Here is a 22,571-nt window from a genome sequence, read left to right on the forward strand (position 1 = left end):
GGCGTTTAATGTGAGCAAGTGCAAGGTGATGCATGTGGGAAAAAAGTACCCGAATTATAGCTACGTCATGCAAGGTTCCATGTTAGGAGTTACGGACCAAGAAAGGGATCTGGGTGTCGTCGTCGATAATACACTGAAACCTTCTGCTCAGTGTGCTGCTGCAGCTAGGAAAGCAAACAGAATGTTGGGTATTATTAGGAAAGGTATGGAAAACAGGTGTGAGGATGTTATAATGCCGTTGTATCGCTCCATGGTGCAACCGCACCTTGAGTATTGTGTTCAATTCTGGTTGCTGCATCTCAAGAAAGATATAGTAGAATTGGAAAAGGTGCAGCGAAGGGCGACTAAAATGATAGCGGGGATGGGACGACTTCCCTATGAAGAAAGACTAAGGAGGCTAGGGCTTTTCTGCTTGGAGAAGAGACGGCTGAGGAAAGACATGATAGAGGTATATAAAATAATGAGTGAACAGGTGGATGTGAAGCGTCTGTTCATGCTTTCCAAAAATACTAGGACTAAGGGGCATGCGATGAAACTACAGTGTAGTAAACTTAAAACAAATAGGAGACAATTTTTCTTTACCCAACACATAATTAAACTCTTGAATTTGTTGCCGGAGAACGTGGTGAAGGCGGTTAGCTTAGCAGAGTTTAAAAAGGGGTTAGACGGTTTCCTAAAGAACAAGTCCATAAACCACTACTAAATGGACTTAGGAAAAATCCACAATTCCAGGAATAACATGTATAGAATGTTTGTACGTTTGGGAAGCTCGCCAGGTGCCCTTGGCCTGGATTGGCCGCTGTCGTGGACAGGATGCTGGGCTCGATGGACCCTTGGTCTTTCCCCAGTGTGGCATTACTTTACTTATGTAGGTCTGCAGATCAACCTCCTGGAATTAAGAGCGATCTGGAACGCTCTAAAGGCTTTCAGAGACCGGCTGTCCAACCAAGAAATCTTAATTCAGACAATCAGGTTGCCATGTTTTACACTAACAAGCAGGGGGCACCGGATCTCGCCCTCTGTGTCAGGAAGCCATCCAGATGTGGCTTTGGGCTTGCCATCACGGCATATTTCTCCAAGTCACTTATCTTGCAGGCGTAAACAACAGTCTGGCCGACAGGTTGAGCAGGATATTGCAACCTCACGAGTAGTCACTGAACATGGGCGTAGTCTGCAAGATCTTTGGAGCGTGGGACACCCCCTTGGTGGATCTTTTTGCCACTCAGATCAATCACAAGGTCCCTCCAGTTCTGTTCCAGACTTCAGGTCCACGACAGACTAGCATCAGATGCCTTTCTCCTACATTGGGGGACAGGTCTTCGGTATGCATATCTTCCCATACCTCTAGTAGGGAAGACTTTGCTGAAACTCAAGCAAGACTGCAGAACCATGATCCTGATTACACCCTTCTGGCCGCGTCAGATTTGGTTCCCTCTTTTTCTGGAGTTGTCCTCCAAAGAACCATGGAGATTGGACTGTTTTCCAACCCTCATCACTCAGAACGAGGGGTCGCTTCTACATCCCAACCTCCAGTCTCTGGCTCTCAGGGCCTGGATGTTGAGAGCTTAGAATTTGCCTCCTTGCGTCTTTCAGAGGGTGTCTCCCGAGTCTTGCTTGCTTCCAGAAAAGATTCCACGAAGTATTATTCTTTCAAATGGAGGAGATTTGCCGTCTGGTGTGACAGCAAGGCCCTAGATCCTCTTTCTTGTCCTACATGGACCCTGCTTGAATACCTCCTACACTTATCACAGTCTGGCCTCAAAACCAACTCAGTAACAGGTTAATATTAGTGCGATTAGTGCCTATCATCGACATGTAGAGGGTAAGCCTATCTCTGGACAGCCTTTAGTTGTTCGCTTCATGAGAGGTTTGCTTTTGTCAAAGCACCAGGTCAAACCTCCACCAGTGTCATTGGATCTCAATGTCGTCCTCACCCAGCTGATGAAAGCTCCTTTTGAGCCACTGAATTCCTGCCATCTGAAGTACTTGACCTGGAAGGTCATTTTCTTGGTGGCTGTTACTTCAGCTCGTAAGGTCAGTGAGTTCAGGCCTTAGTAGTACATGCACCTTATATCAAATTTCATCACAACAAAGTAGTCCTCTGCATGCACCCTACGTTCCTGCCAAAGGTGACGTCAGAGTTCCATCTGAACCAGTCAATTGTCCTGCCAACATTTTTTCCCTGTCCTCATACCCGCCCTGCCGAAAGCAGTTTGCACACCTTAGACTGCAAGAGAGCATTGGCCTTTTACATGAAGCAAACATAGACAGTCTGCCCAGTTGTTTGTTTCTTTTGATCCCAACAGGAGGGGAGTCGCCATAGGAAAACGCACAATCTCCAATTGGCTAGCAGATTGCATTTCCTTCACTTACGCCCAAGCTGGGCTGACTCTGGAGGGCCATGTCACAGCTCACAATGTTAGAGCCATGGCTGCGTCAGTGGCTCACAAAGTCAGCCTCCATTGAGGAGATTTGCAAGGCTGCAACTTGGTCATCAGTCCCCACATTCACATCTCACTACTGCCTCCAGTAGGATGCCCGACACGACAGTCGGTTTGGGCATTCGGTGCTGCAGAATCTGTTCAGGGTTTAGAATCCAACTCCACCCCCCTAGACCCATTTTTGTTCTGTTCCAGGCTGCACTCTCAGTTAGTTGATTATGGTTTCAGGTCAATCTATGTTATGTCCTCACCGTTGTGAGGCCCAACTGACCAATGTTCATTGTTTTGAGTGAGCCTGGGTGCTAGGGATACCCCACTTGTGAGAACAAGCAGCCTGCTTGTCCTCGGAGAAAGCGAAGATACATACCTGTAGCAGGAATTCTCCGAGGACAGCAGGCAGATTGTTCTCACAAACCCGCCCACCTCCTCTTTGGAGTTGTTGTTTGTTTATTATTTGCTTTTTGATGAAAATGAGTGGGAACGCTCACGCGATGGGTGGGAAGTTGTCCGCGCATGCGCGGTGTGCGTGGTTCGCACGCTAGAAGGCTCTGGAAAAAGTTTTTAAATTTTGCTGTAGAAAATTTTACCGTTTCCTGGGCTGCCATGGACACTGACCCACATATCAGAACAATCAGCCTGATGTCCTCGGAAAATACCTGCTACAGGTATGCATCTTTGCTTTATTGATGCAAATAAAGGAAGGACCCGACATGGTCCATGTTTCGGCGCATGTAAGTGCCTACATCAGGGGTCAAGTAATAAGCTCTATAAGTCAAAAGATAAATAACTACAATACTGTTCAAAAATACACCATGATTAAAAACATCTAAACAAATGAAAAGTAAACAATTACCAACATACAAATAAAGAAACCAGTTGTATAATGCAGGGCTGATGTTGTAAAAAACTAAAAAAATATAAATCATGCATATATAAAAAGTGTACTACCAAATACACTAAAAGAAAAGGATGAAGTCACGGAATGATTGTGCAAAATTTGGATTAAAATAGAACTGATTAAACACTAAAAAAACATAAAATGGGGTGCATGCTAGCCAAGATTATGTACTTCTGAAATCTTCTTTTCTTTCTTTTCAGCTGCTGGCATTGAAGATGGGGCTGTTTCGGATCACTGTTTAGTGTGGGTGGATGTTAGATGGAACCCGGGAGAAAGAGAAGAAGTGTGGCTTCCACAGCACCCCACAGATCAATCCAGAGACTTGTGGGTTATGTCCCTCTACCAGCAGGCGGAGATAGAGAGAACTTCAGAGGTTTACTATATGTGGTCATGTGCAGTCACCGTAACTTCAGTATTCTCTCTATCTAGCAGGTGGATGGTCATATCTGTGCAGCTCTGGACTGATTGGCTCCTGGCCTGGTCCCCTGGGTCTAGTCGAGCTTCTGGGGTCTGAGATGTCCCGGTCCTGGGACTTGGGTGCACACCTGGTGGTGCCAGGTCCCTCCCTTCCTCCCCCATCAACCCCTCCACTCTCCTGACTTTAAAAGGAGTCTGAGGTTTCATTTGCTCCGGCGTCCTCTCCAGCCTTTAAAAACAACAAAAAAAGAAGCCGTTTGAGCACTGTTTAAAAAAAAAAATCTCCTCAGTCTGATTTGTCCAGCGTGGCAAGCTCATGCTGGTTTGCAGTACTGGCTGAATGGTGTGAGGACCGACTTGGCATGCGACAGCGGTTCCCGAGGGGGTGAGCAGTGATTATCCTATCTGCGCCGGTGGGGCAGAGCAAAAGCGGCTCCCAGTGTGAGAGCTACTGGGCAGCTGCAGTTTCCTGTGCTGGAGATCCACTGTACAGCCCAACTCCATGCAGGGTGTGCTCCTTCCCTCCCAGCTCGTTTGGCGGGCGCAGGACAGTTGTTGGGTGTGCGTAGGTGCGCACTTGAGGGCGCCTTCTTTCTTGTCGCTCCACATGGTAATGCTGAAGCTCTGGCGCTCCCCTGGGGCCTGATTTGCTTGCAATTCAGTCAGTTTTATATGTAGGCTTTTCAGAAATGTGAATGGAAAACTGGGGTGGATCATTCCCATTTTCTTCGTATTTGGTATTTAAGAAATTCTGAGAAAGGAGGCCTGGGGCGGATTGCAGACTCCTGTGGGAGCCCTCGGGTCTCCCACAGCTTTGAGTCTCCCGCAACTTTCTAGGAGTGAGGTCAGAGACCCATTAGACCCCTGTAGCTGTTCCATGGCAGCGAGAGCCTTAAGCTGCAGCTTGGAAAGTACTGACTATCTGAAAGTCTTCTGGTAGAGATGCCTGTGCTTCACTAGGTGATTTACACTGAATAATTCTGGACCCTCCTTGAGGAGGTTCAGGGTTTTTGTACATCATTAATGGAGATAGAGGTATATAAAATAATGAGTGGAGTGGAACAGGTGGATGTGAAGCGTCTGTTCACACTTTCCAAAAATACTAGGACTAGGGGGCATGCGATGAAACTACAGTGTAGTAAATTTAAAACAAATAGGAGAAACTTTTTCTTCACCCAACGCATAATTAAACTCTGGAATTCGTTGCCGGAGAACGTAGTGATGGCGGTTAGCTTGGCATAGTTTAAAAAGGGGTTGGACGGTTTCCTAAAGGACAAGTCCATAGACCGCTACTAAATGGACGTGGGAAAAATCCACAATTTTGGGAATAACATGTATAAAATGTTTGTACGTTTGGGTAGCTTGCCAGGTGCCCTTGACCTGAATCGGCCGCTGTCGGGGACAGGAGGCTGGGCTCGATGGACCTTTGGTCATTCCCCAGTGTGGCATTACTTATGTACTTATGTAAGAAAAGGGATCAGGATTAGGGACCCTACTCTAGGTTTTTCACTCTTTCCCTCTTCCTCTTTCTCAGAGCATGGCAGTACAGTTTGTTTATTTAGTCAGACTTAGGGCTGTTGACTCCATGTTTCTGTGAGAAATGTTACATTTTGAGGCTAGTGCAGGCCTCTTAGGTTTCTCTCGGTTTCCATGGTAATCCTGCACCCTCTGTGCTGCCCTGGTGGCATTTGCTCTGTGTGTACTGTTTACATGAAACTAGTTTTTTTTGAGGAGGGTGGCTGGCCTTTCAGCCTGAAGGTTACATATTCAAGGCTGGCTTTATCCATCCTATTAGAAACTGTGGGCTCAGCTAGGTTTTCAATTGGGCATATTTTGTTTCATTCTCTCTTACTGCTTGCCTGGCCAAGTAGTTCTTACATGACTGGAACAGTTATCAGAACTCTACTGTACTAAAGATTGCTCTTCTTTCTCTCTCTTTGCACACTGATACTGGCCACACCTTTCCATACTAGCCTCAGCTACCCCGGTATCTGCAGCGTACCCGGTACCTCTAATTGCTTCTATGGTATTTTGTGTACCTTGTATCTTGCCTGTTTGAGACCCTGTATCTTCTATCCTGTTCTAGTCAAGCTTGTGTTTGTATCCTGCCTGTTTGAGACCTTGTATCTTGAATCCTGTTCTAGTCAAGCTTGTGTATGTATCCCTGTCTGTTTGAGACCCTGTATCTTGAATCCTGTTCTAGCCATGCTTGTGTATGTATTTCTGTCTGTTTGTGATCCTGTAACTTGAATCCTGTTCTAGCCAAGCTTGTGTATGTATTCCTGTCTGTTCGCGACCCTGTATCTTGAATCCTGTTCTAGCCAAGCTTGTGTCTGTATTCTGTCTGTTTGAGACCCTGTATCTTGAACCCTGTCAAGTCTAGCTTGTTTCTCCCCACTTGGTCCAGTAAGTCCTGCCGGCTGCCTGCACCTAGGGGCTCAACCCCTAAGGAACGGCGGTCAAGCGCAGGTGAAGTCCTGTTCTAGTTACGCTAGTTCCTGAATCCTGCTTGTGCTTCCTGATTCTGGTCCCTGCCAAGCCAAGTCCATTCCGGTTCTGTTTATTCCTGCCTAGCCTGCCTACAGCTTCTACTCCAGTCCTGTTGGTCCAGTCCTGGTTGAAGGGTTTTGCCTGCTGCTGCTGCCGCTCCTCGTCAGCAGCCCAAGGGCTCACGATTCCAGACTACCCTTGAGAACCTGACATGGGGAATGGGCAGTTGTTCCCTTTGCTTTGTAGTTCCAACCAGGGAGCTTCCTTCCAGCTGAGTTTGGACGTCATAAGAGTCTAGGGTGTTTACGGTTCAACTTTTCACAATGGGAACCTTGCAGTGTGTAACAGTTCTGTCTGGTGGGCAGAGTTTCTAGCCTCCCTGGACCTCAAGGAAACGTACATAAGTAATCCCACACTGGGAAAAGACCAAGGGTCTTTCATATTCCCAGTGCTCCTTGCTGCAGAGGGTCTTAGCGATTTATGACCATGTCATTCAGCCTTTCCACGTTGCCAAAGATATTTTTGCAAGGTCATGTGGGTAGTGGCTGCTTTCCTTCATGAGGATGGATTGCAGGTTCATCCATACCTAGTGACTGGCTGATTTGCGGCTCTCTCTATCAAGAGACTCTGCAAATTTCATCCAAGATACCTACTCGTCTTCAGTCCTTAGGATTGGTAATCAGTGTCACCAAGAGTCAGTTGTTTCCCACACAAATCTTGGCTTATTGGGGAGTGCTGTTCCAGATAGGCTTGGGAAATCCTTTCCTCCTTTTGCTCCTCAGCAACAGGTGGCAACTCAAGTCAGGTTTTACTTTCCTTACTAGGTCCAGGATATGGGAATAGGTTCAAGTTATGGGCACAAAGCTCTCTTTCTTGGACATTCCCCCTTGGGCCTGATTCCGTATCAGACCACTTCAGGGGTTCCTTCTCTGCTTTGGTCCCCATCTCTATGGTTCCCCTCAAGCCAACTTAGTCTCAATGGGTGATTTCAACACAGCTTTCCGCTCATATTTCAGAAGTTCTCTCTCCCTGGAGGTGGCTATCTGCAGCTTGTAGGTGCTAGGGTGTGCCATAGCTGACGGTAACAGATTTCGGATTCCTTCCAGAAGACAGACAGTCGACTGCCTCCTCACTTACCAAATGTAGAGTCGAGGCTGGCTTAGTTGCCAGTTTTCTTCTATGATTTGTTTCAGGTGTCAAATAAGCAGACATTTTTTGCGGTCACAGCCTGTCATTTCATGTGGTTGCACTGCTGGGTGGTGAATGCAGCTTCTAACGGCGACTGGTTCAGCTCCCTTTTCAGGGCAGCTATTGTTTGAGGACTCCATGAAGTTGGTGGAAGATCTGGGTTACTTATAGACTCGGCATCTTCCTGAAGACATGTCTACAAGTTCTTTTCGGTCGGGTCAGGCTCGCCCCTATCTTTACGACACCAGGACTAATGTCCGGGGCAGCCTAGTTTTCTTTAGCAATCTAGCCCAGGCAGGTTCTCAGAACTCCCAACTTCATCCGTTTGAGAGCCTCTGGATTTCTACTAGTGACTGGTGCACACAGTCCTGTCTTTTCTGCAAACGGTGGTTTCTGCCTTCCATCCAATTTCACCTTTTTCTCTTCCTGCTTCTTGGATGTTCATCATATACTCCTATACTATTTGGAAGAGACCAGCGAGTTCCGTTGGTTAGTTCTTTGCTTCTTGCTTTGCTCAGGACCATAGGAAGGTAATACCCTTTCCAAAGCCACGCTGGCTCGCCATTTTTAGATTGGCAGATGTGGGCATAGCGGTTTTGATGTCAGGAGGAGCAGACCTTTTGTAGAATAGGCGTCAGTGTGAAGCTGAAGAGCTGTTCCGCATAAGCGCCATTTTATTCAAAATCCTTTTAGGGGAGCAGCTACTCCCCTTGCACCCCACCTAGCTACGCCTCTGCATAGTGGGGCAGGGCCTGGGATGACCTACTGAGCAGAAGTGGAGGAGTGGCCTAGTGGTTAGGGTGGTGGACTTTGGTCCTGGGTAACTGAGGAACTGAGTTCGATTCCCGGCACAGGCAGCTCCTTGTGACTCTGGGCAAGTCACTTAACCCTCCATTGCCTGCCGCATTGAGCCTGCCATGAGTGGGAAAAAGTGCGGGGTACAAATGTAACAAAAAAAAAAAGTGACTTCCTAGATAGCCTTATTCACTGCACAAGACTGTAGCGGTCTTCTAGTGCTCACCATTTTAAAATTAGCAGATGCAGCAGTGGCAGGATCAGAAGCGGACATATTCAGAACCTGGAGAGCCTTAGGTATATAGAAAGGTGGTGAGTCCTTATGAACTGCCCACACTGTAGTAGGATCATCAGATTCCTGACCCGCTAAGCAGAAATGCCTCCCGGCATACCCTCATACTGTCCTCTGGCTGGTCACAAGAAAGGGGATCTGGCTCCAAGAGCCGCAATGGCCGTTGGTTGAGAGAGGCAATTTCTTCAGCTGGCCTCTGTATGGGTCAATCTCTCCCACTGCGGGTGGCAGTGCTTTCTTCCAGAGTGCAGTTGACTTCCTTTTCCGAGACCCGACTGGCTTCCATGGCTACTCTTGCAGTTCGGCCACTTGGTCCTCTGTCCTGCCATGGATGGTTTTTGCATATCACCCACGTGATCTGCTGTCCTTCCCTTACCAGACTTTGCAGGCTTGGCATGGCAGTGCTAGGCATTCCAGATTTGACGTGGCAGCGCATGTAACTGCGGCTTTTGGAGCACTGCTCCAGTCTGCTGAGGTTGTAGTACCCCGCCCCACTTGAGGATTGCTTTGGTACATCCCACAAGTCTCTGGATTGATCTGTGGGATGCTATGGAAGGTAAAATTAGTCCTTACCTGATAATTTTCTTTCCATTCGTCCCAAAAAAACACAACGAAAACGGAAGATGCACAGGAAGACCAAACTAAAATCACAAATTTAAAAAAGCCAATATCATTTATTAAGACCCTACACGGTCCGTGTTTCGGCCAGAGAGGCCTTCTTCAGGGGTCTATAAATTGGCATATATAGATATTCTTCCAGAAGTTCACTCAAATCAAGACAGATCTACATTCACATCCCTGCTACTAATACATCACCAAGGGCACGTAGAGAAAGTGATAAATGGCCGAAACACGGACCGTGTAGGGTCTTAATAAATGATATTGGCTTTTTTACATTTGTGATTTTAGTTTGGTCTTCCTGTGCATCTTCCGTTTTTGTTGTGTTTTTTTGGTGCTTTTTACGGGAGATTTGGACTCTCTTTGTCGTTGTTGGACGCTTTCCATTTGTCCCAAAAGATCAATCCAGAGGCCCCCTCTTTGTTGTTCTGAGTTGAGTGTTTTCTTCTAGTTGTCTCAGTTTCATCAGATTCCTTCGTTTGATTTTTGGCTTAAAAAAAGGGCAAAACAAAACAAATCAAAACATAAAGGAAACCTTCTGTTAACCTCCCGCAGGAGCGGTTGAGGAGCTTACATGGGCTTTATGCAGGCAGGAGAGGACTTCCTCTTTCGTCTTCCACTGCGCTTTGGTATCGACAATACTGAAGTTACGGTGACTGCACATGACCACATATAGTAAACCTCTGAAGTTCTATCTATCTCCACCTGCTGGTAGAGGGACATAACCCACAAGTCTCTGGATTGATCTGTTGGGACTAATGGAAAGAAAATTATCAGGTAAGGACTAATTTTACCTTATAAACCCCACTTTTCATTTGGATCCTCAATTTCAAGCCTTCTTGCATCAGGCTTGGAATCATTATTTGCTTGATCCTGGAGACACTGATCCAATAACTTATTGGGAAGCGAGCAAGGTGGTGCTGAGGGGGAAAATTTTGGCTTATACAACACGTGTATGCAGAGACAGAGACAGTCGTCTGCAATCTTTGGCTGCATAGTTGCAGGGGGTGTGGGCCATACATAATTTGACTTGGGATACCGCAGTGCAGAGGGAATACAATGATCTTCATAAACAGATTAATGTCCTTTTAAATAGCAGCGCTGCACAGGATATCCAAATGTATAAGTATAATCTTCACAGATGGAGAAATAAGGCTGGAAAGTTGCTTTCTGCATTGGTCCGGCCAAAGGGGGGAGGGCAAGGCAGGTGGTGACTCAGGCGCGCAATGGCAGAGTGACCGTTTGACATACAGGAGACCTTTGTAGATTGTTATAAGGCTCTTTATGATAGGGGAGATAGTGACTACGTACAGTGGGATTATTTTTTGTAGCAGACTTGGCTTGCCCTACCCTTCCTCTCTAGTGTCCTGCCGCAGGAAACAGGAAGTTTCGTCAGAGAAAGCAGGACACTAAAGAGGGAGGGCTCCGGCTAGAAAGGAGCAGTGTGTACTTAGCTTTGCTGTTTATACAAACAAGCTCCACTAGTGGGAGGGGGATGGAGAATGAGATGACGGAGAACGTGGGAATGGGGGCAGGAGTTGGGGGGGGGGGGGTTAAGAAAGAACACGGGGTGGCATGAACACCCAGGGAGATAGGTACTGGAGCAAGGAGCAGGCAGCTTGATGCGATTAATGCATTAGCATTATTAACACAAGTTAAAATTTTAACATTAATTGCATTAAAACACGTTAAATGTGCAGCCCTGTAAGAGACTGATTCATCAAGGTTGTTTTTCTTGGAACAGAATATCAAAAAGCTCTGGTGAATTGCTATTCAGCTGTTCAAAACTTTGGGTAAACGCTATTCAATGGCTGGGGATGATTAATATGAGAAAGTCCTAAAAGTTTCAATAATTTTACTTTAGGAAGAAAATAAAATTCAAAACAGAAGGCAAAATTCTAATTGTTCAAACACTCATTAATTGCTTTAATTACAACGTACCTAAGTCCAAGTTTATCACGTTTTTTTTTTTAATTTGTAGAAGTCTTTATTAATGTTCCTGAAAGACATTACAAATTCAAAGCACACATGGCCACCATACTTTGAAAATACAACACAAGAATGAACCAGATTAATAGTACAACGTAAACTCCACAAAATATATGACTCTCAATGCAATAGAATAAGCGTTAGGAGTACCTCTAATATTTATAATAAGGTTTTCAAGTAAGAACGACCAGCCCAAAGAAAGAAGAGAAAAGAAAAGAAAAAAAACCCAGGACACCACCACACCTAACCCTTCCTCCCCCCCCCCCCCCCCAATCCCCCACCAGCATAGCATATCAGCACGAACAATGAGATACAAAGGGTTCCCAGATAGCTTCCCACTTGGGCAAAGATTTGCGGTGTATGGCCCAAAGCCTCTCCATCTCACAAATATACCAGAGCTTGTTTAACCACCGTACCAAAGAAGGAACCCGGGGAGACTTCCAATAAGCGGCCAGGATGACTCTACTGGCCGACATAGCATGCCGCACAAATAAGGACTGGGATGTAGTAAGGCTAGGGGGCTTTTTTGGAAAAAGAAAAAATTCTGGAGACCACTTAATAGGCTTTGAGAGCCAACTCTGAAGTCTATGCTGGATAGCTTTCCAAAAAGCCCGCTCCTTAACAAAGGACCACCAAAGATGGGCCATAGTCCCCTTCTGTTCACAGTCCCTCCAACATAACGGAGATACCTTTGGGAACATATGGTGAAGGCTCGCCGGGGTCAAATACCACCTATATAACACTTTAACAGCGTTTTCCTTACAGGGAACAGAGATAGAGATCTTAGACAAAGCGTATTCCATAAAGTCCCACCCAATGTCATTCCCAACTCCTGGTGCCAGCGCAAATGGTGCTCGACAGGGGGCTGCAACTGCCTACGTTGATAGGTGTACAAGCAGGTAATAAGACCCCTCATTCCCTTTGAGTCCTCACACAAGTCTTCTAAAAAGGAATCGTCTCGAATGACCCTTGCCTTTATATCAACAGCTGAAAGAAAGTGTTTAACTTGAGTATATGCATATAAATCTTCAGGAGAAATTCAGCCAAAGTATTTAGTGAAATAAAAGTCTCTTCATCAAAAAACTGACTCCATGTCTCAAGACCAGCAGAAAACCAATTCGAAAATGGCCCAGGCTCGAGACCTGGTGGGGTTATTTGTCACTGGTGTAAGTTTGGAGAGGACCAGGTCAGGCTTGGCAAACAAACTGTCCCAATAATAAAAAGTTGTCAAAACTGACGGACAGACATCTCCACCCAAAGAGCGGAGTCGACGAGGGAGCCACATGGATGAACACAAAGGACATGCCCTCACCGATGCCTGCTCCAACACAATCCTATGCTTTTGAGAGCTCGTGTGAAACCACTCAATAGCAGCCCGAGCAGCTTTATAATACCAATACACATTCGGAACACCCAGCCTGCCCTTTTTCTGATCTCAATACAGCAACGTTCTAGAGAGCCGAGTTCTCTTGTTAGAACAGATAAAACGAAGAAAGCGATTTTGGAGACCTGAAAGGAAATTTCGTGACAGACGGAGAGGGAGAACCTGAAAGAGATACATCAAATGTGGCAACACGTTCATTTTCAGGGTCGCTATCCGTCCAAACCAGGATAACTCAATGGAGCCCCAAGCCTCCAGATCTCTATATAATTCCCTCAAGAGGGGCGGATAATTCGCCAAAAATAAATCAGAGAAGTTCTTGGTAAGAAGAATCCCCAAATAATACCATGGGTTACCCACCGAAAATGGAAAGCCTACTCTAAAGATTGTAGCATCAGGCATGGGATCCCAATAGCCATGGCTTCTGATTTTGACACATTGAGCTTAAATCCCGATACAGAAGAATATTCCGCCAAAAGCTTAATTAAGTTAGGCATCGAGAGTAACGGTTTAGTTAAGGAGAGCAAGATATCATCAGCAAACATTGCCAACTTATATTCCTGCCCCCCCCCCCCCCACCTTGATGACCGAGATATTAGGATCAGACCGAATAGCAATAGCAAGAGGTTCTATAACCAGTGCAAACAGCATGGGTGAAAGAGGACACCCCTGACGTGTCCCCCTAGATAATGGGAACATTGAGGAATTTCCACCATTAATACGAACACATGCTCTAGGAGAATTGTAAAGGGCTTTAGTCCAATCCCTGAAGCCCGTCCCAAATCCCAAGCGTTGCATAACACTAATCATGAAGGGCCAATGCACACGATCAAACACCTTTTCCGCATCCAACCCCAAAAGGCACAAAGGGATTTCTGCTTTTGTCACTACATGCAAGAGATTAACCATACGACGAACGTTATCCTTAGCTTGTCATTGAGGAACAAACCCTACCTGGTCAGGGTGAATAAGATCAGGAAGAACCTTTGCTAATCTATTCGCAAAAACCTTGGCTAGAATTTTCACATCAGAATTAAGAATGGAAATGGGACGATAGGAGGAGCATTCCATCTTATCCTTTCCTGGTTTCGGAATCACCGCAATCCAGGCTTCCATCATTGAGGGAGGTAAAGCCTCACTCTCCTGAACTGCATTAAGAATCTCGACCAAGAGGGGTGAAAGCTCCCCCCTAAAGGTCCTATAAAAATCATTTGGCAAGTCATCCAAACCTGGTGCCTTCCCGGTGGGCAAATCTTTAATAACCTTAACAACTTCGTCCACTTGGATGGTACTGTCTAACATACAACATTGCTCCTCTGTCAAAGAAGGAAGGTTCTGAGAAGATAAAAAGGCCCCAATGGCATCTGGATGAATCGTTGAATCAGCCGAGTATAAAGATTGATAGAAAGATTGGAAGCACTGACGAATCAAAGAGGACTTATTCAATACTTTACTCTTGCCATCTCCAATCCTATGAACAGTTCGATCAAATCTTTGTTGTTTCAATTTTAGAGCCAATGAACGCCCAGGTTTGTTGTGATTGAAGTAATGAACCTGTTGTTGCTGACGCTGGAAAAATTGTAATTGATTCAAATAAATATTATCTAATCTTAACCTAAAAGCCTGAATCTTTCTCAGAACAGAGATCGAATAAGAAAATTTATGAAGAGTCTCCAGCTGAAACAACCGTGAAATGCAATCCGCAACCTCCTTTCGCCTAGCCCGAGCCTGAGTACTGGCCTCCTTTTAGAAACCCCCCCCCCCCCCCCCCCCCGCTTGACTGCTTTTAAGGCATCCCAAACAATTCCCAAGGAAGGATCCGAGTTCAAATTAAAATCAAGATATTCACTCAAAAGAGAGCGCTACTGCGCAAAGATTTTGTCGTCTTTCAGCAAGGAAGCATTTAAAGTCCACCTACTATCCTTGTCTTCTTCACAAACAGACGATAGCTGGACCCACATCGGGGAGTGATCTGAAATAGTAATATGACCTATACCTGAAAGGCAACCTCCCTGAATCAAAGAAATATTGACTAACAGGTGATCAATATGGGAGAATGAATCATGCGGATGAGAATAAAAAGTATAGTCCCTGGGATGGTATAGTCGCCACACATCACACAATGCCAAATTTATGGCCAGTTCAAACAACGCTTTAGAATTGTTAAAATCACTGGCTGACAGTGCCCCCGACCTATCTAAGGCTGGATCAAAAGAAGCATTAAAATCTCCCCCTAATACTAAGCTACCATAGGGATCAGATTGAACAACCTTGCCAAGCCTGACAAAAAAGTCCACTTGAGATTCGTTAGGGGCATACACAGCAACCAGGGTAAAAGCTAAATTATTCAATAATACCTGGAAAAGCAAGTACCTATCCACAGGGTCTCGCCTGGATTTCATCACCTACAAGAATGAAGGAAAATTGCAACCCTTCATTTCTTGGAAGCATCAGCCGCTGACGCACAATAAACATATGGGTAATGATGATGAGCCAAATATTTCTCATGATCCCTCCTTAAGTGGTTCAGCCTAGTGAGTATCCAGTCCTGCCTTGCCCAGTAAGTCCTGCCGGCCACCTGCAGCCAGGGGCTCAACTCCTGGTGAAAAGCGGCCAAGTGCAGGTGAAGTTTAAGTGTGCCTGCTCTGCTTATTCCTGCTTGTTTGCCTCTGCTGCAACTCCAGTCCGGGGTTCCAGTTCTATTCTGCCTAGTCTCCGGTGTGGGGTGGTTTTGCCTGCCACTAATGCTCCTCGGCAGTGGCCCAAGGGCTCACAAACCACCCCACACCGGAGACTAGGCAGAATAGAATTGGAACCCCGGACTGGAGTTGCAGCAGAGGCAAACAAGCACTCGTTTCCATTTCTGCAGTCGCTCCTTTACACAGGTAGCTACTACCACCGGCGGGACAGATGACTGAGACAAGCCTGCCTCGTGCAACACTTTCCAGGCATCCACAAGATGGCGGACACAATGTGGTTTTCCCCCTAGGGTGAATATCAGGGCAAACAGAAAAGCCCACCTGTAGGGTATCTTCCCGTTCTTTAAAACTTCTAACGCCGGTCTCATAAGACGCCTTTGGGCCAACGTAAAGGCTGATAAGTCCTGGAAAATCTGTACTTTAGCTTCGTTATAGGCCACGTATGGCATCTGACGAGTCCTTAGTAACAAACTCTCTCGTGCAGCCGAGGAGACATATTTAGCAATAATATCTCGCAGCCTCTTCTCCAAAGGCTTTCCAAGAGCCTGATGCTCTCTATCAATCTCGATTAGTGCCTCTGACAGACATAATTTAGCACATAGGACCCTCACTACAGTCAGGATGTCCTCCGCGTCCCCACATTCTGGAACACCCCAGAAGCGAAGATTGCATCTTCTCCCTCAATTCTCCAAGTCATTAACTTTAAATTGCAGCTCACAATATTGATCAGAAACCAATTCCACCTTTGAGGTAAGGTCAGAAAACTGCACGGCCTGTTCCTCCACTCGACACTCCAAATCCTCCACCCAGCCAACCAGCTCCTTCAAGGTCGGAGCTTAAAAGCTCCACCTTCTCAAGAATTTCGTTCTTGGAGGATTTAATTTCTTCTCGTATGGCTTGAAGAGATTTAACTAAACCTCGGTATCTCCCGTGTCCCCGCTACAGAACACAACTCCGACTGTGGTACCTCGGATTCCAAATCCGAGTGCGAGTGAGTGAGCGGTGACACATGGCGCCGCAGGCCTTTATTGGAGTTCTTCACCGCTTGGCGATCAGGATCCTTACGGGATTGCGACGTGGACTTACTCATGATTTCTACAAATCTTTCCTTCACCTCTGCTACCGCAAATAAGGGCAAAATTAAACAGGATGAGTACTCATTGAACCTTCAAAGAAAGGAGGGTCTGGGAGCTCTCAGTTCAGGCAGCCATTCGGCACCCTGATATCACTTCCTCCTATCATGTTTGTTTTTAACAGCATTTCTATATTACTACTATTGGTGTTACTACTTTTCTTGTAGCTGTGAAGCCTCATTTTGCATAAGATGTTCAGGATAGAAAAGGAGTGTTCAAAATTTCCTGGGTATTTTCAATGCAAACTATCTGCTATAAAATACAGGAGTATACTTGCTTTTGCCAGCATGTACATTGGGAACAGACATTCTACAAAAAAATGTTCAAAAAGAAAGCAGCTTCAGTTAGGGTCTTGCACCTGGGAGCTGCAATATTTATGCGGCATGTCACCTTTACAATCTGCATGTGTAAAAGCTAGATTTAAAAAAAATCACATGTATTAAAGGAGCCCACTGAGAAGTTGGGTTCTAACCCTCACATTTTTTGAGGTGCTTTTTTTTTTTTTTTTTTAAAGAATATAGAGAAGCACAACTGCCCCCTGCCCCATTCATTCCTTGAAACCACAGGTCCAAATGAGCATTTATCTCATTCTTAACCAAGATTCAGAAAAGGTATAAATACTGATTAAGATGTTTTTTTAAATACACCCCACCCCTTATGTATATTCTAAAAGTCTGCCTATACCCTTTTGAAATCAGTGTGTGCTCTGGATATATACATTTAAGTATTGGTTCTTCTAAAATAGCTGCTTATACATTTATGCCCATTTACATGGTTTCACTGGGGGGGGTCTGGGGGGGGGGGGGGAGTCACACATGTAAATGCCATCTAACCATTCTAAAATGTCCTCCATAATGTACTAGCCATATAGGGATAGATATTCCCAGGCTACAATTGGTACTGGAAGATTGGAAGATGGCCAATGTAAAACGTCGATTTTTAAAAAAGGTTCCAGAGCAGATCTGGGAAATTATAGACTGGTGAGTGACGTCGGTGCCAGGCAAAATGGTAGAGACTATTATAAAGAACAAAATTACAGAGCATATTCAAAAGTATGGATTAATGAGACAAAGTCAACATGGATTTAGTGAAGGGAAATCTTGTCTCACCAATCAACTACATTTCTTTGAAGGGGTGAACAAACATGTGGATAAAGGGGAGCCGGTTGATATTGTGTTTCTGGATTTTTCAGAAGGTATTTGACAAAGTACCTCATGAAAGACTCCAGAGGAAATTGGAGAGTCATGGGATAGGAGGTAGTGTTCTATTGTGGATTGAAAACTGGTTAAAAGATAGAGAGTAGAGTTAAATGGTCATTATTCTCAATGGAGAAGGGTAGTTAGTAGGGTTCCCCAGGGGTCTGTGCTGGGACTGCTGCTTTTTAACATATTTATAAATGACCTAGAGTAACTAGTGAGGTAATTAAATTTGCAGATGACACAAAGTTGTTCAAAGTTGTTAAATCGCGGGAGGATTATGAAAAATTACAAGAGGACCTTACGAGACTGGGAGACTGGGCGTCTAAATGGCAGATGGCGTTTAATGTGAGCAAGTGCAAAGTGATGCATGTGGGAAAGAAGAACCCGGATTATAGCTACGTCATGCAAGGTTCCACGTTAGGAGTCACGGACCAAGAAAGGGATCTAGGTGACGTCGTTGATGATACGTTGAAACCTTCTGCTCAGTGTGCTGCTGCGGCTAAGAAAGCAAATAGAATGTTAGGTATTATTAGGAAAACAATGGAAAACAAAAATCAGGACATTATAATGCCTTTGTATTGCTCCATGGTGCAACAGCACTTCAAATATTGTGTTCAATTCTGGTCACTGCATCTCAAAAAAGATATAGTGGAATTAGAAAAGGTGCAGAGAAGGGCGACAAAAATGATAAGGGGATGGGATGACTTCCCTATGAGGAAAGGCTAAAGCAGCTAGGGCTCTTCAGCTTGGAGAAAAGGCAGCTGAGGGGAGATATGATAGAGGTCTCTATAAAATAATGAGTGGAGTTGAACGGATAGATGTGAAGCGTCTGTTTACGCTTTCCAAAAATACTAGGACTAGGGGGCATGCGATGAAGCTACATTGTAGAAAATTTAAAACGAATCAGAGAAAATCTTTCTTCACTCAACTTGTAATTAAACTCTGGAATTTGTTGCCAGAGAATGTGGTAAAGGCGGTTAGCTTAGTGTAGTTTAAAAAAGATCATTATTAAATGGACTTGGGGAAAATCCACTATGTCTGGGATAAGCAGTATTTATTTATTTGTACATTTATACCCCACGTTGTCCCCACAGTTTTGCAGGCTCAAAGTAGCTTATAATGCACTGATAGGCTACTGCCAAATCAGAGGTGATACAGTTACAGTTAGAATAGGATCTTTGGGGATCTTACCAGGGATTTGTGATCTGGATTGGTCACTGTTAGAAACAGGATGCTGGGCTTGATGGACCTTTGGTCTTTCCCAGTATGGCAACACTTATGTACTAATTAATTTCTTGGCTCCTTGTCCATGTTATCCTATATGAAGTGGCAGGGCAGGGCCGCAGAGGGAAGGAGTGGCGGGGGGAGGCAAAATTTCCTGGGCCTGGCCTGCAAGGGGGGGGGGGGGGGGGACCCAGCGCCAGCATGCTTCTTCCTACCTGCCTGCTTCCAGGTCTGTTTCTCTCCTGCTCCTGTCACTGTGTGCCAGGAGGACCTGGATGATTGTATTAAAGTGATAACCCGGATGATCTGGCTTATTGCGCTAATACATTTATCCAGGTCCCAGCACACAGAAGCAGGAGAAGACAGATCAAGGGAGGAGCAGTCAGACACAGGACGGTAAGGGGGGGGGGCGATGGTGCGGCAGCCCATGTGTGTGTGTGGGGGGGAAGGGGCATGCAGCGCAGTCACCCAGGTGGAGGGAGGGGCGGGTAGCTGTCCTGCCCTGGGCCCAGCTGTCTCTCTTGGCGGCCCTGTGCAGTGGCTAAAGACCCCTAAGGTGTATTACTAAGGAAGTATTCACCTCCTCAAAGGCAGTGATTGAGATGATCAAAAACTATGCAAGGGGAATATTTTATCTTACCCTACACAGCAATTCAGAAGCTCCCAGGGGCACTTACCACCCTATTTGTAATGTAGGGGGCATCACAGTCAATATATATGCCTAGGGTGAACTTACTTGCTTAAAACTGCCATTTTTCCTCTGTTCCCAGTCCATCATGTCATGGAAGATGGGGATCATGATGTTGCGAACTTCAGACTGAGGGACCAAAGTGACACCCAAGAAAGGGCCAATCATTCCCGGAATAAAGTGAAATTTTTGTTCACCTAAAACATAAAATAACACTTTTCAGTTGTGTGGACATGGGGTCGGTAAAAGTGACAAAAAAGCTTCTCGTAGCATACATTGTCAGAGATTTGATAACAGAAATGCCCTGTTAGTTTCCTGTGAATAACTGTTTAATATCAACAAAAAGAGAGGCAGATGCTATAACATCGGCAGCAACAAGAAAAGAAAACAGCAATAAGAATCTTGAGAGGTAACTTGAAAAAAGTTTATTCAACAGAAATGGTGCCAGATGTCACCATGTTTTACCAAGTGAGCTGAATTAGTGTCCTTAAACATCAATGCAACAAATATAGAAAAAACATATATAAACATATGCAAACTTAAATAAGAAAATTTAAATCGCAAATCTAACATATAGAAATCATATACAGCTTGTCACATAGGTCATATGATGCCTGTATTATACACTGTGTAAAAAATCTAAAAACTTGAGCATAAAAATTCTTTTGCACCAATTTGTCTTATAACATACAAAAAGCAAATCATACCAAAATGGATACTTTTCACTCGTGACAGCAACAAGACTAGGACACAATTTAATCTCCTCTTCTTTATTTCCCTCAGTGGCCCTTCTTTCATTTGAGCACTATTTAAAAAGATAGTCATCTAAAATAAAGTCATGAGGTAGATAGAACAGGCTAACCATAAGATTGGTTTTATTTATTTTTTATTTGAGGAAATGAATAAAGCTTTTTCACAGTTGGCATATAAAACAAGGAGAACTCCAGCTTTCCAACTTATTCTTACAAAAAAATTTTTTTTCTGTCGAACAGCCTGGAACATAAAAACAGGTGGGGGTGGGCCCTGTTCAATTCTAAGACTGTCTGACCAAACTGGCTGTCGTGTTGGGAATCTTGTTTTACACATTAGTGAGAGACAAATTTGTGGACAGAATGCCAACAATGCAGCTTTGCAAATTTCTTCTATGGACACTGACCTCGAGTGGGCTACCGATGAAGCCGGCTCTGAAGTTATGGGCCATAAGTTGACCCTCCAATCTGGCCCAGCCTGGTTATAAGTAAAGTAAATGCAGTCTGCAAGCCAATTAGAATGTGCTTGCCAATAGCAGCCCCCATCCTATTGGGGTAAAAAGAAAAAAAAGGCCTGGTTGATTTTCTATTGGCTATAGTCTGCTCTAGTTAGAAGGTCAAGGCTTTCTTGAGTCCAGAGTGTGCAGTATGGTTTCACCTTTATGGGCATGAGACCTTGGGGAAAAAATGCTGGCAGAACAATTAAATTGGTTAAGATGGAAATCTGATACTACCTTAGGAAACATGGTTTAGTGAGTCAGAGTCAGCATGGGTTACTGATGGAAGAAGGACAATCAATACGACATAAATTATATTGCAACTGGTAAGAAAGGCCTGTTTCTCAATCAAATGAAACAGGCGCTAGCAAGGGTTTTATCTATTTGTGTTTGTTTTGACCTGAACTGTTTTAATATATGTTTGTTTTTTTTTATTGATAGTTTATGTTTGAGTGGAGTTCCTAAGGGTTGAACATCATTGTTCTATTGACAGAAGAGGGGTAGTTGTTTCTGTAGTTCTTGGCTTTTTCAGTGTGTGTGTATATGATTCAGACAGTAACTGTGTATGTGATAGTTAGATTGTGTGTGTGTGTTTCTGACAGTGACAGTGGTGGGGGTGGATTTGATGAACTGCGATGGTGCATGAGTGTGTGTGAGTCAGTAATTGTGTATGTGTGTGACAGTTACCTTGTGTGTGGGGGGGGGTGGGTTGGGGAACTGTGTGTGTTGTGTGTCACAGAGAGAGATTGTGTGTTTATGTGTAAGTGAGACAGGGGAGGGTTTTTGAGAGGGTGGTATAGTTTTTTTTTCTCTGTCAGAATGAGAGAGGGGGGTGGGGTGATGGGTGTGGTGAAGTGGTCTGTGTCGGTGTTGGGCTTGTATTGGGGTTCCGAAGTGTTCATCATCTGTGTTGTATTCTCCAAGGAGGGGTCAGTGTGTGTGTCTATGAGACAGACAGTGATTGTATATGTGAGAGAGTTATTGTGTGTGTGTGTGTGACAGTGCCAGAGGTGAGGGTTACATTTTTTTTTCTCTGTCAGAATGACAGAGGGGGGGGGGGGGGGGGGAAGGTTTTAGATGTTGCATGAGTGTGTGTGTGTGTGTGTGTCAGTAATTGTGTGTGTGTAGGGGGGGTGAACTGTGTGTGTTTTGTGTGTCACAGAGAGAGATTGTGTGTATGTGTGAGACAGGGGAGGTTTTCTGACAGGGTGTTACTTTTTTTTTTCTCTGTCAGAATGCTGCTGTTGCTTGGGCTCTCTGGATGACGTCATCCGAGGCTTCAGTCCCAGGCACAGCCAATCAGAATGGAGGCACGGACCCAGGCAGCTTCATGGAATGTTCATGGTGCAAATTATTATATAGGATGATAGGATGGAAGGGGGGGGGTTGTGCTATGTGTTAAAGAGGGAATTGAGTCAAACAAAATAAATATTCTACATGAAACAGATAGCAGTGTGGAATCCTTGTGGATCGAAATTCCATGTGTGAAGGGAAAGACTATACAGGACAAAACAGATGAAAAAATGTTAACAAAAATTAAGAAAGCTGGTAAACTGGGCAACATTATAATAATGGGTAATTTCAATTACTCCAATATTAACTGGATAAATGCTACATCAGGGAGTGCTAGGGAGGTAACATTCTTAGATGTAATGAATGACTGCTTCTTGGAGCAACTGGCCCAAGAACCGGCAAGAGGGGGAGCTATTTTAGATTTAGTCCTTAGTGGAATGCAGGGCATGGTACGGAGAGTTAACAATTTTGGATCCACTGAGAAATAATGACCATATCCTGATCAAATTTGACCTGATATCTGGAGTGAAGTAACTAAAGAAATCTACTGTAAAAGCATTTAATTTTCAAAAGGGGAACT

At 44.8% G+C, this 22,571-nt stretch overlaps 1 protein-coding gene across 1 annotated transcript in view; it reads right to left on the reverse strand.

Moving 5' to 3' along the window:
• The window catches only part of DOCK3 (dedicator of cytokinesis 3), an 873,576-nt gene that overhangs the window by 292,326 nt on the left and 558,679 nt on the right, over positions 1–22,571 (reverse strand). The window contains exon 32 of the mRNA XM_030206787.1: positions 19,501–19,649. Coding sequence (XP_030062647.1) covers positions 19,501–19,649 — 149 coding nt within the window. The remainder of the gene's footprint in view (positions 1–19,500; positions 19,650–22,571) is intronic.

This window comes from Microcaecilia unicolor, chromosome 6 (assembly GCF_901765095.1).
Source record: "Microcaecilia unicolor chromosome 6, aMicUni1.1, whole genome shotgun sequence".
Lineage (NCBI taxonomy): Eukaryota > Metazoa > Chordata > Amphibia > Gymnophiona > Siphonopidae > Microcaecilia > Microcaecilia unicolor.